The sequence below is a fragment of the Limulus polyphemus genome, unplaced genomic scaffold (genome assembly GCF_000517525.1).
Source record: "Limulus polyphemus unplaced genomic scaffold, Limulus_polyphemus-2.1.2 Scaffold9805, whole genome shotgun sequence".
Classification (NCBI taxonomy): domain Eukaryota; kingdom Metazoa; phylum Arthropoda; class Merostomata; order Xiphosura; family Limulidae; genus Limulus; species Limulus polyphemus.
In genome coordinates, this window is record NW_013675415.1 from 1 (window position 1) to 13989 (window position 13989).

The 13989-nt window shown below is 37.2% G+C and overlaps 1 protein-coding gene across 1 annotated transcript; it reads left to right on the forward strand.

The window, feature by feature from the left end:
• Window positions 1-1527: 1527 nt before the first annotated feature.
• LOC111083491 lies at window positions 1528-10093 on the forward strand. The gene is made up of 4 exons (XM_022380052.1): window positions 1528-1753; window positions 2954-3050; window positions 8856-9059; window positions 9495-10093. The coding sequence occupies exons 1-3, from the start codon at window positions 1550-1552 to the stop codon at window positions 9026-9028; spliced, it is 474 nt and encodes a 157-aa protein (XP_022235760.1). The 5' UTR covers window positions 1528-1549; the 3' UTR covers window positions 9029-9059; window positions 9495-10093.
• The last annotated feature ends 3896 nt before the right edge of the window (window positions 10094-13989 follow it).

Here is a 13989-nt window from a genome sequence, read left to right on the forward strand (position 1 = left end):
TGTCTCTGTGTGTGTGTGTGTGTGTGTGTGCATTATCCACAGATTCAATCACTAATGTGTGTGTGTGTGTGTGCGCGTTATCCCCAGATTCAATCACTAATGTGTCTCTGTGTGTGTGTGTGTGTGTGTGTGCATTATCCACAGATTCAATCACTAATGTGTCTGTGTGTGCGTTATCCATACATTCAATCAGTAATGTGTCTCTGTGTGTGTTATACCAAGATTCAATCAGTAGTGTCTGTGTGTGTGCGCGCGTTATCCCCAGATTCAATCAGTAATATGTTTGTGTTATCCACAGATTCAATCAGTAATGTGTCTGTCTGTGCGTTATCCCCAAAATCAAATTCAGTGTTTAGTTAGTTGCCCCTAACTTTTAAAAAGCAACCAATAATGATATTGGATATGGTTCCTTTAACGTATCTACAGCTGAAAATGTGTCGTGACGTGAACCTTGGGCCTTCTAATATGCTAATCAGTTGGCCACGCCCGGTTTAAAGATCGAGAGAGAGGCTGTATATCACTTTCATGAAAATACCATAATTGGAAAAAACATTTTTTTGGTGAAAAGCGCTTGTTCTATTATACTCCAGACTTGGAGTTGCATATATTCTAAATCTATATTCTTTCATCTCTTGCTTTACAGGGCCATCCCACCGACTCGGAATGTGACGTTAAAAGGCCATCCCACTAGCCCAAAGCACATATCAAACTCTGATACTCTGGCCCGGACGTCACCTAGTGATTAGCGTATGAGATCGAGGTATTCACACGTGTCGGGTTCGATACGAGGTGCAGCAGGACGTATTTCACATTTTCCCTGTTCGTTAGAGTGCTGCCTTTCCTCTGATCCGCATAAACTCTTAGGGTCTTTGACCTGATCGTTCAGCCCATTGTATTCACAAGGTGAACGAACAAGCTCTAAGATACAATATGCTCACACTTTTAAAATAACTGTTTCTAGTATCAACAATTACGTCCAGTAAGTCAGTGAAGCTTGTGAATTTTATAATCACCTCCTTAGGTACCTTTTATAAGTATATCGAAAGATTCATGGTTCGTGACCCGTAGCTGTAACAACATGCACTCCGCACACTGGAGCCGTGGGTGCGCTAGAACAGGGATGGTCAAGTCCCCCCTATTTGGTCAGACAATTGTAGTCCAAGACCTGATTGTTAGTACTATTGACCAGCTAGCTGCATTCCTTCTAGTCCATCAGTCTATAATTAGGTTACACCCAGATAGCTTTAGCTTTCTACTTGTAATGAACGATCTTTTATTGACCATGAAGGTTTTATCTGTCTCCTCATGTATCGTATTTCTGCTCGTTTCCTGGTTGCTCTATTCAAGAGAATTAAGAATGGACGATCTTTTATTGAACATGAAGGTTTTATCTGTGTCCTCACGTATCTTATTTCTCCTCGTTTCCAGGTTGCTCTATTCAAGATAATTAAGAATGGACGATCTTTTATTGACCATGAAGGTTTTATTTGTCTCCTCATGTATCTTATTTCTGCTCGTTTCCAGGTTGCTCTATTCAAGAGAATTAAGAATGGAAGATCTTTCTTACGAAGGATCTGCAAAGTTGGTGGTTTCTGAATCGGCTACTAGCACGAATGTAAAGTACAGAACCTTTGTCAAAAAACGACGACTTCTTCAAAAACGCAGAAGCAGAAGAAAGCAACAGAGAGTCCAAGAATACCGTCGTCTCAGGTCCATGGTTCCTTCACTTTCCAAAAAGCCCCAAGTTTCCAAGGTAAAAAAAAAAAGTTATCATCGTCGGCTAGTAAAATAGTCGTTGTTTAGAACTATATCCAATTAGAACTTGTGTTTCTTCCCACGTGACTAACCCCGATTATTTTTTTATGTCAATTCTGAAAGAAACCTCTCTTGGAAACACCAATTAAATAAAAACAAAAATTTCTAAATAAGAAAAAAGTGAACGTTGAGTATTTTATGGCTCTTCTTTTGGGTTTTAAAACTACTACATTTTTATTTATTGACTTATTTATTCCTTGTACGTCATCTAAAACGGCATTCTTAGCAGACGATTTTTGTAAAAGCTGTCGAACAGCGACATCTGTGTCTGAATAACTTTTATTAAAAGGTAAAAAAATTAAGCTGTAACTTTTATGTTAATCCACCTGTAGAAAACAACCATATTAAATACGTGATAATAAGTAATCTCGTTATTCAAGAACGCATTATATGTTTTGCATCTCTGTTGGCGATAGTAGCTTGTCATATAATTGAAGTTATTACTTTATGTTTTAATTTTATAGCTACCAACACATGGTGTTCTTCAAATATTTACTTTGTGATATAAATTAAAGTATTTTCAAGGAACTGACGTGTCCAAACTGACTCCATTTTTGTGAGGATAAAATCTTTATTGTTGCTAAGTTGTTCAGTAGCCATCTAGTAAAGGTATAGCTGCTCGTAAACTCCTCAAGCCTATACTTAACTTAAAGTACAAGTTACTTGAGTACTACGTAAATCTAACAAAAAATAACAACAACAACAATTAAACCTCTTTATGCCGCATACAATCCGAGCAGGTTTCCTTGAATCTTTTTTTTCTTTAATTTTATTCGTTGAAAAGTAGCTTTTCGTGTGTTTTTTAAGACACGTAAATGAAATGCTCATGGTTGTTTTTTGTTTAGTGACATTGTCAGGACAAGTACGTGGAAATTAATAAGATTTCTAATTTTAGGTAACTATGTTTTACAAGTTAGGCTTAGCTGATGTTGCTGCAAGCTCAAACAATATAAATTATGTATAAAACAATGTATGTACAGCTAAAGTTTACAGCTTTTTATTATTACTTTTACCGTATCATATTTATGTGTGTGTTCTATCATACATTTGAATTTCTTAGTTAGTTTTTTATTTGCCTTGTATGTTTTTTCAATTATACGTTTGCGTGCAAATACTTCTGAATTTGTCTTCTCTACAGGTGACAGTTATAGAAGAAGCCATCAGTTACATAGACCAATTACACAACGCTCTGCTAGAGAGATTAAAGACTCGTGGACTGCCAAGATGTATGCAGGGTGAGGCACTTTTATATATTGTTTTTGTTAAAATACGTGCGTATGTGTGTTTAACTTAGAAATACCATAACTGTAAAAGGGGTGGTCAACAATGAAAATAATAGATATTAGTGACTTCTTATTAAGATTACGTCCACAACTGACCGCGGTCAGTAGATTTGTAATTGGATTCAGGCTAGAGCACGTGACTTCCACTTTTGATTGGATGGATAACTAGAGACACGTGGAACCAATTTGGAAGCTACTACCATCATAGCTGTCCTCTTCCATCGTTGTACCTTTTATGTAGTTTCAACATCTCTTACAATTTTAACGAGTTTAATTTGTTTTTATCTAAGTTACTTACTGTTGTGCGCCCTCTCCCTTTGGATAATTTTAAAGTAATAACTTGTTTTAAGAAAAACTGCTATTGTGCTTTCTATTTAATTCCTCTCCTCTAGCGCAGTGGTTCCCAAACTCATTTAGTCTGAGGCTCCCTTGATGTGAATAAAAACAAAAAGTTTGAAGCCTCTCCAACCTCTAACTATAGAATGATGATTGAAAAACAGAGCCGTGGTAAACATCTCCTTTCGACATACTGTGGCATTTAATTAATTCAACATAATTTTAACGGTTTATTGTTTATTTAGAATTAAAAGTAATTCAGCATCTTTGTCTTCGGCCCATTTTTGCCCCCCTCAGAAAAAGCTTCACAGCCCCTAGGGGAGCAGTGGCTCCCACTTTGGGAAACACTGCTCTAGTAGGGCAGCGGTAAGTTTTCGGAACTGCAACGCTAAAATCAAGAGCTCAATTTCCCATGAACCTAATAATTCTCAATCCCGAGACAAAAAAAGAACATCTCTAACAGGACCGCGTTATGTTTACCTCTCATTTTTGACCTTCCATTAGGGTCCTATATATATATAAGACAGTCTTATGGATATTCAAGCCACAATAGATCATGTAACTGTTAAACTTTTGGGAATATAACGATTTTTAATTTATATCAGTATTAAAATTTTAGGCTAATTCCATTTAAACATCAGATGTAACATTCATATGGCACGCGTACACACACAAATCTTTTTATTTTTTCAGTTCCAAAAAAAAAATGTTGCTATAATTAGAGGCAATCGTAACACGGCCCTATTAGAGATAGTCTTGCAAGAAAAATTTCGCAGTACCTTTCTTGTCCGAGCTTCTCATTCAACTCGCTGTCTGGTATTTACCATTGACAATAATAGCTATAATAACAGGTCACGTGATCTGCACATCCCACTGTCTGGTTTGCGTCATTTTGTTTCTGAATGGAGTAGTACCGATACTTACAAAAAATGTGCTCACAAACTTTAAATATATGTCTAAACAGTAGAGTCAGTCAGAATGACGAGTCCGCTGAGGGTCACCACCCCGAATAATCGTGATATAATCGTGTAGAAGGAATCTTAGAGAAGATTAAACTGGTTCTGCTTGGCTGGTATCAAGACTTGACTGGTGGTGGTTTTAGCTAGAGTATAGTATGTTTCAGCAAAACAGGGTATCCTACCACACTTCGTCAAACTAAGAGTTTTACATTTTGAAGCGTTTACTCGGCGGAGTGTACGTAATCTGACTGGCTGTGTAATTTTCCTACTGATAACAGCGTTGTATACATGTTTGTATAAATAACACAACCTTCAGATACCACCAAGACGCTCACAACATTTTTGTAAATTTATTCTTAAAAGCCCCTTGTGGTTCAGCGGTTAGTCTGCAGACTTCTAACGCTAAAAACTAGGTTTCGATACTTGTGGTGGTCACAGCATAGACAGTCTATTGGGTAGCTTTGCGCTTAACAACAAACAAAAATTCTTAAACTTATTTAATTCTTCAACTATTACCAATATCAAAGATATTGTTCAATTTTCTATAACGTTTGTAGATATTAAAAAAAATGTAATTTCACTAAAGTGTTTCAGATCTTTTAGCTAACGAACTTCAACGATTGCCAATATTCACATTAAAATAAGTGTTTAATTGTAGTTATATATTTGTAAATTGAAAATTGTGTATATTTCTATTATGGCCGGTGACGTCACACACCATTGACCAATCTCTGCGTTGCAACTTTTTTTCCCAGCATACCTTGTCTTATTGTACTTATCTTGCATTTCACTTTCTTCAATTTATTTTCCTTGAGAATACCCTGATGTTCGGAGAGTTTGATTTATTGTTCAGTAGAAAGAATCTCTACATCAACTTTGATTCTAAGCACGAGACTCATTTTCGCTGCTAACAAAAACTTAACTCGGTTCGTTAGTACGTTCTGAAAACGTATCGCCCGCCATCTTGCAGAAAGCTAGGCAATAATCAGCCCAGTTTGTCTGTCTACTTTATCAAGATAATAACCATTGTGTCGAACTATCTTAAGTATAGTTTGAAAGGAATCGGGCGTAGCTTAAGTAGTTAGTGTGCCCGGACTGAAAATCCAACTATTCATGGTTCACGACCTGTTGTCGCCAAAAATGTACTCCGCACTCTAGGGCCAAAAGTTCCAGTCAATTCACATTATTCGATGAGAAAAGTCCACTGCGTGTTGTCATACCATCATAGATATTGTTAATATCGTTGTGCTTCTGAATCTGACAGACCAGCCAACTCTTACGATTTAGGCATAACTGTTCCGGGTTGTTTTTGTTTTACGGATGAACGAATTGTTGTTATTTTATGATTTAATGTGAAATTTGAGAATTTTTCACCTACTTTTTTTTTCTACTAACAGTTTTCCCGAAACAATTCACTGCTCTCCGCTTTGCGTCACAATCTTACAGACGCTTGAAACAGTCAATTACAAAAACTTGAAAATGGTACGCATATAGACCCTATGCGCGTGACGTCACGTATATATTACCGGCAAGCCGAAAAGTAAATACCGCCATTTTGGACGTAGCAAAGAGTTTGGTTTGGTTTTTAATTTAGCGCAATGCTACACGAGGGTTATCCGAGTTAGCCATCCCTAACTTAGCAGTGAAAGACTAGAGGGAAGGCAGCTAGTCATCACAACCCACCGCCACTCTTGGGCTACTCTCTTACCAACGAAAAGTGGAATTGACCGTAACTTTATAACGCCCCCAAAGCTGATAGACGAGCATGTTTAGTTGGACGGGGATTCGAATCCGCAGATTGCGAGTCAAATTCCCTAATCACCTGGTCATGTTTCGGAGAGACAATATAGTAGTAGTAATCACAACGTAGTTGCTGGTAGTGGAATTTGGGATCAAACTGTGCGGCAGTTAGTTGTACAAATAACCAGACAAAGACTCCAGAGTTATCGTTTTATAGCTTTACAAAAGATCCAGTACGTAGAATTAAATGGACTGCGGCAGTAAAAAGTGCAGACTCGAACAACATTGACAAGACTTGGAAACCATCGTTGTACCATAGACTATGTAGTTCCCATTTTATATCTGGTTAGTACTACTTGTATATACAATGTACCTTGTCACAATTATATTGTACAGATAATGATAAAACCTGTTGCTTGTAAGTATTTGGTGCTTCCCGAAACCTAAATACTATGATACAGGTCCGCACCAGCAGTGCTAGGTGGATGGGGCCAGTGGGTGGTGATAATGTTTTATCATAAATGTGGCTTCTCAAGATAGGTGGTCTTAAAATCCAGGGCTTGTGTAAAATGTATGGTAATATTTACTAAAGAATTTGTTCTTACAAAACACGGGCATTTAAAATACAATACAATACGATGTAATATATCTAGATTGTAAATTTACCACTGATACTGATAGGACATGAACAATAGGCCTAGTCACTAAAAGTAAAAACAACTTCGACTTACCCTCGAGTAAGCTATGTAGTTGGACATCTTGTACACCTTCCATAGTCTGACATCATGCACCCAAACAGCCACAAAATACTTGTTAGCATCAAGGCTTTTATAAGCCTTGAACTGCTTGCCGGTTTAAAAATAAATAATAGGGACTAAATAATTTACGATATCTATATTCTCAACCTGTGGGACTTTACCGTTGGTTTGTAGGCCTAACTAGGATCCTCCGTTTGCAATGTCGACTAACTTACTGGCATCTAGCGCGATTGTCATTGCTGACCGGATGTAATGAGGATCTGTTGTATCACGACCGACTTTTCTGGACTCTTCTTCATACCTTGACTTGCATATATTGTCTAATTTGTTAGTAAATTCGTGAAAATAAACTGAGAATTAGGTGATTGTGTACCGGAGGCCATATTTTCACGAATAATGTTTACGTCCAATACGGCCGCAAATTGTTGCGAGTTTACTTTGGCCACGTGACTGCATAAAGTCTATAGGGTGCGCTGATCTTTTTTTGAGGGGGAAATTGCGGGAAAACGTAGTTCTGCTTCGTCCCCAATGACTTCAACAAAGAAAAGTTTAAAGTAGACAGAAGCTTGGGCGTAAGTATTCAGAAATGTTCAATGACATTGTATCATCCTCAAAGTGCTACTTACAGAACTCTTAATCAGTAATTATTAAGTATTCAATAAAACATAGTTTCTAGAGACACTATTTCCATTTACGTTCGATGACGAGGAACTCACTCATCAGGTACATTTGCTGTTATGTTAAACTTATATTAAAGTTTTACTTCATTACCCATTCAAGCCGTCTCCAAGCATTATTTACATTTACGTTCGATGACGAGGAACTCACTCATCAGGTACATTTGCTGTTATGTTAAACTTATATTAAAGTTATACTTCATTACCCATTCTAGCCGTCTCCAGCATTATTTACATTTACGTTTTTTGCTACTTTTCAAAATGTAATGTCAGCAGGTTCAATAATTTCCGGAACTACGTAGGACCTGAAAGCGAGGCTCGCAACGTGATCATTGTTTCGCACGTGTAGCGATGCTGAGCCTCCATGACCTATTTTTCCCTTCATAGTAACATTTGGTAGTTTTAAGACAGAGGTGTAGGAGTAAAATTACAAATGGTAGTGTGTGTGTGTGGTGGGCAAGGTTTATTTGACCGAGCGAAACGTGCACAATAGGCGCACCCATTATGGTCGGAGTCCAGGGTCCTGGAAACTCTTGGTTTCTGGAGTAAATTTTAAGCATTTTCCTGAGAGTACTTTTCCTAATTTTGATGCATTTTCACTGAGACAGGTTGAAAAGCAGGGGTAGGTTGATCCCCGTTCTTACGCCACTGTAAGACTAGAATAAAACAGTCTGGAAAGATACACGGGTTTTTAAATAGTCGTCGTTGTTTGCTTTCTTTCAGCAATTGTGAAAATAACCATAAACCTGAAAATAACGGAAATGCAATAACATACGTGTGTTGATTTGAGGCTTTATATATGTAAATAACTATCCTGTTATGTAACACTTAACACTTGTTTATTATACTATTTGTTTATCCACTAATAAATCCGTCAAAAGTGTTATTTTAGTACCTTGGGTTCGAATCTAGGCTACTCATAGTTGTTTTTTTTAGAATTTTGCACATATAACTCTTGACATCTCTAAATGCGGAGCGTGTTTGTGCAGCAATGGACTGAAAAGCGCGCCATGAATCCTTATATTCACAGTCCGGGCACGTTAACCATTGGGCCACACTCCGCCCCCATTCGAAAGTTAAAAATTACTGCATATATCAAACAAAACTATTCGTAGTTCCTTTGTTCGACTAGTATTGAATAAACCTTTAAATACATCCTTATGCTACAGTCACTGTATTTCTTCGAATGACGTTAAGTTCCTATTTATTTCTTATTTTGACTAAACTAAACTGCCAGAGTACTTCACGTGTAATAAACTGTCGTTTGATATGATTTGCTGTTAATAGATATGAACATCGACATGGACAGTTTAAACCTTGGTGAGGTCAAGGATCTTGTGTGTCAGATGATGTCTACACCGACAACGTCACAAGGGTCATCAGTATCAGTGTCCCTCACAGAAAGCATTCGGGAGAGAAACAGAGAGGTTCCATCTTATTTAATGAGGAAACGGAAGTGACGTCAAAGTCATCTAGTCAGCCACAAAAGTGGTAAGTATACTCGATGAATAAACTACGTAGTTTTTGTTTTGTTTTACGTTTTGATGCGAATAGTTTTTATATTTCGAAGAGATTGGTTTTCTTATTTATCACATTCCTATCTTAAGTGTTTCCTTTAAAACAAGTCTGAAATATCGGTAACATTTCTCGATTTTAAAAAAGCGTATTGTGGTGGTTGGTATGGATTTCCAAAACAATCATTTGAAATAGAGAAAAACGCATTTTATACACAGTAGCGTTTTCTTCAGCATCTTTATCATTTTAGTTTCAATTATGAATCGTGTGTTAACCCTTTTGCGAGTGGCAGAAAGTGTGACTGTTTTTGATAATTGGACCGAGTGGCGGAACGTGTTGCTCTTTTCTAGGCTTATACCACAAACTAAAATTAGTTTCCTTCACTTAAATGTATTATTTTTTTATTTTCAGAAACTTTGCAAGTCTTGGTCACTCACATCCATAACAGCTGTACAGACACTTGACCAACAAGTGTGACCTCGTGAGTCTGTGGTGTTATGACCTTTGTTCTTGAATTAAGACCTCTACCTATTTCATTCTCGTTTGCTATGTAACTTTGTGATGTTGTTGCCATGGCGATTATACCTTTTTGATAGCAGTGTTGAGAATCGTTACTTCTTTGTATTCTAGACAACTCTAACTTTTGTAACAAGTGTATAAACAAAATAAATAATTGTGATAGAGAGTACAAAAAACAACCAAATTTGGTGCGAGATATCGTGTAAACTTTTTGTAAAAAAAAACAAACTTGACGTAATAATGCTGTTAAAAAAAAAGAGAAAGAAACCTAGGTAGAGAGTATTGTGGGGGGGGGGAAGTAATCTAAGTGCGAGAGTATCTAGTCAAATCCTAGGGGCAAGAGTACTATTTAAGAATTCCATATCGATTATGTAAAGAATGGTGTCTAAAAGAATATTTCATAATTCTATTAAGGTTACTTAATAATTTGGAACGTTGTATTTATTATTATTCAATTTATGATGGAGTTTCACAATGGCAGTATTTACGGTTTGAGTTAGTTCAAGGATTTCATTCCATTGTTTCCTCTAAGTGATAATAAAGGTCCAAACACGTGTGCGTGTCGATTTTTCAAATTCTTTTGTAGGCCAAATTACATTCCTCTTGAAAATCACTCTCTGTATGTCAAGGTAGAAATAACTCGCTTTATCTAATCTCGTTTGTGCGCCTCCTATCGTATTCGCCAGCTCGTACGTACAGCAGTATTTCTCGAACGAGGTGGTCAGGTTTAAAGACCTGTCTGTGCTACTTTCTCCAATTGAAAACACTAAGTGGGCCTTGTGTGGCCTACTGGATAGCGTGCCGGACTGTGAATTCAAGGGACCATTCGATTAGAATAGCCGGTGATTTGGTTGTTGGTGCTGTTGACCAGCTATCTTGTCTATCAGACAAACCTTATGTAGCTTTGCGCTATTAACCAAAACAAAATTAAAACATTGAGAGTGCTTCCATTTCTGCAATGATAAGTCTGTTATAGGAACCCGAATCACGTTATCTACGGAGACCTGTTAGAATCTCCATTAATTAATATAAACAGTCTGTTTTAGAATTTATGAGCCAAGCCACACAAGGGCTACTTACACATGTCCGTCCATAATTTTAAACTAATAGACTAGAGAGAAGATAGCTGGTCAAGAGATGGTCATTACCATCTCTTGCGCTTCTTTTGTTTGACCAAATATTAGGATTTGACTTTACTGCTATGGTGCACCCACGACAACAAAAAGCGGAGCGTGTTTATGCGTCAATGGCCCACGAACCTTTGTATTCATAGTACGGGCAAGCTAACCGCTGGGCCACGCCCGGCCCGAACATAAAACAAGCATCACCAATACCAGTCAGTTACAAAACATGTTATCTACAATTCAGATGGAAAATAAAGTAGATGTGGATGTAAATTTGTATTTCCATGTGGTAATTAGAAAAACAAAGTTGTTAGAAAGATTTCTTGATAGTTTATCACTAGAAAATATAGCTTGAGAGGTTTTTATTCTTTCATAGCCCAGATTTTTACAGGGTAAATTTATTGAGTTTAGAGTTTTGAGTCGACTTGAATGGGAAGTAAAAGAAACTTTATTATAAATGTAAAATATTTCGACAAGCTTGTGACATAAGCGTGTCAAAACGTTGTACAATATTTCGACAAGCTTGTGACATAAGCGTGTCAAAACGTTGTACATTATTTCGACAAGCTTGTGACATAAGCGTGTCAAAACGTTATACAATATTTCGACAAGCCTGCGACATAAGCGTGTCAAAACGTTGTATATTATTTCGACAAGCTTGCGACATAAGCGTGTCAAAACGTTGTACATTATTTCGACAAGCTTGTGACATAAGCGTGTCAAAACGTTGTACAATATTTCGACAAACCTGCGACATAAGCGTGTCAAACAATATTTCGACAAGCTTGTGACATAAGCGTGTCAAAACGTCGTACATTTATAATCAAGTTTTTTTTCACTACCCATTCAAGTCGACTCAAAACTTTATTTTATAAAACTTAAACTTTTTGAGAGGTTTATCCTTTCGTAGCTCAGACGTTTATAAGATAAACTTCCAGATGGATTATCCAATGGAAGATTAGCCACACACGTGTCGTCACAAGCCTTTCCCAGGAGGAGTTTGTTTGGTTGTTAGCAAAGCTACACGAGGGCTATCTGCGCTAGCCGTCCCTAATTTAGCAGTGTAAGACTAGAGGGAAGGCAGCTAGTCATCACCGCCAAGTCTTGGGCCACTCTTTTACCAACGAATAGTGGGATTGACCGTCACATTATAACGCCCCCACGGCTGAAAGGGCGAACATGTTCGGTGTGACGGGAATTCGAACCCGCAGAGTGCGAGTGGAGTGCCCTAATCACCTGGCCATGCCGCCCCCCCCCCCAGGAGGAGATCTATTCGTATTACCTAACATACAAAGCATATCTATAGTATAGAGCATCGGTGAGCAAAGATCAGCACACCCATATGTGAAAGCACCACACACATACACAGAAAGTTAATACTGACAAGTAAGTCCCAATCAGCTGTTCACAAAAGAATTAATAATTTTAGCCTTGTGAGAATTAAAACTACACGAAAAAGATCGTCCACGTGAGGGAAGAAAGTTTGTTGGACAGATTCTGGACGTACTTGAACGATTGCACAAGAAATGGGTGGGTTGCTACAGATCATGAGGTAGTGATGACTTCTCAGAAAAGGTGCAGGGAATACAAAAAAGATTTTCGTCGTGATTTTTGGTTTCTGCAGATTTATCATTTAACGGGCATTTCACAAAGAATACATAAAATAATGATGGATTTTAGTTACTGTTAGAAGAAGACGGCGAAAGCAATTATGTGAGGTTCAATTCCTGCACTGTGTGGCCACGATCCCAAGATCCATTGTAGCATTTCTATTAATCATGGAGTATGTTATCCACTTCACGACATACCTGTCATCTGACTGTGGACTTCTGTGTATTTAGTTTTATGTAATATTGATTGGAGGTTTATTGAAGTAATGTGTTCTAAGAACGACCTCGTTTGTTACAACGATGGGAGAAGTAGAATAAAAGCAGCAACAGATCTGGAACATTATCAAGTGTAATTAATCCTCCATTAGTACGGGTTAATATATTAAATAACACAGACGAAATTTCTGTTTTCAGAATAACCACCGATAATTCCAGTTACTACATTTACTTCCCCAGGGTCCCCGAAAGTGTTCTGTTTCGGCAGTAAATAAAACCAAAATTAAGAATAACAAGTATTTTTTATTTCTTGCTTTTGAAGGTCATATGTCATGCCGTGTTGTAACCTACAGATGCATAATTATTCTCGTGATTGATGGCATGCGCAAGTTTTACTGACGTCAAGACAGTACAAATTGCAACGTTAAACGTCCCTTATGTGAGGTCATTTTAGTGTCTACTGACTGAATGACTGACAGCCAACACGCTGCTATATAGTGGTGCGAGTGGTTAAAACAGGTGACCCTTCCAGGCGGCCTTCGGCGCTCTTTCGGGGAAACAAAAATATGAAATTTTTATGAAAAATAACATTTACAAACATAGTGAAAAATGTGCTATAGTCATTAAACATAATACACTTTCAAGCTTCCAATCACACTGCAAAGAACAAAACCTCATTATAAGTGGTTTAATACTTGAAATATAACCTATTCATTTCATTTGATTTCTCGATATTTGTCTCACAGTAAACATCTTCCAAAAGAAACACATAAATTAAATTCCAAGTGCATTTGCTAATGACATTAAAACATATTTAGTGTAAAGCAACTTATAATATGCCTTCGATAGTGATACTCTGTATTGTTGTGTGACCAGGCAGAAGCAGGAACCATGAAACGGCAAGAAAACAGCGAAACTGAACCAATAAACCTAACTGTCTATCTAAATGTGGCTTATTATTTAGTAATGTGTATGTATGGTAAAAGATGTAGCACTAGGTATGGGGAATGTCAACAAGAAACGAGTTGATAGATGGCTGGATAATGAGACGAGATTAGACATCTTATAAAATGTTATATTTGCAAAGCAATTGATACAGCAAATTTAAAAACGTCAAACATTTCTTACGTTGATAATCCTGTAACTAGTCCATTACAAACTGCGGTACGAGAATTGTTTCACCAATAAATTTAATGCAACTGTTAATCATCCATACATAAAATCTAGAGGGCGCTAAAAATAAAAGGCGCGACAGTCAGTTTCTCTATTATGGCTAAACCTATATAGCGATTTCTTTTTCATGGGTTGTGTTCGAGTTCTTACTTTTTATGGTTTTGCTCTAATGATAACCAATACAGGTAAGAAATAAAAACCAACTGGTATATTTATACTGTATGTTTTTTTTTTTTTTATAAAGATGCTTTCAAAATGAATTTA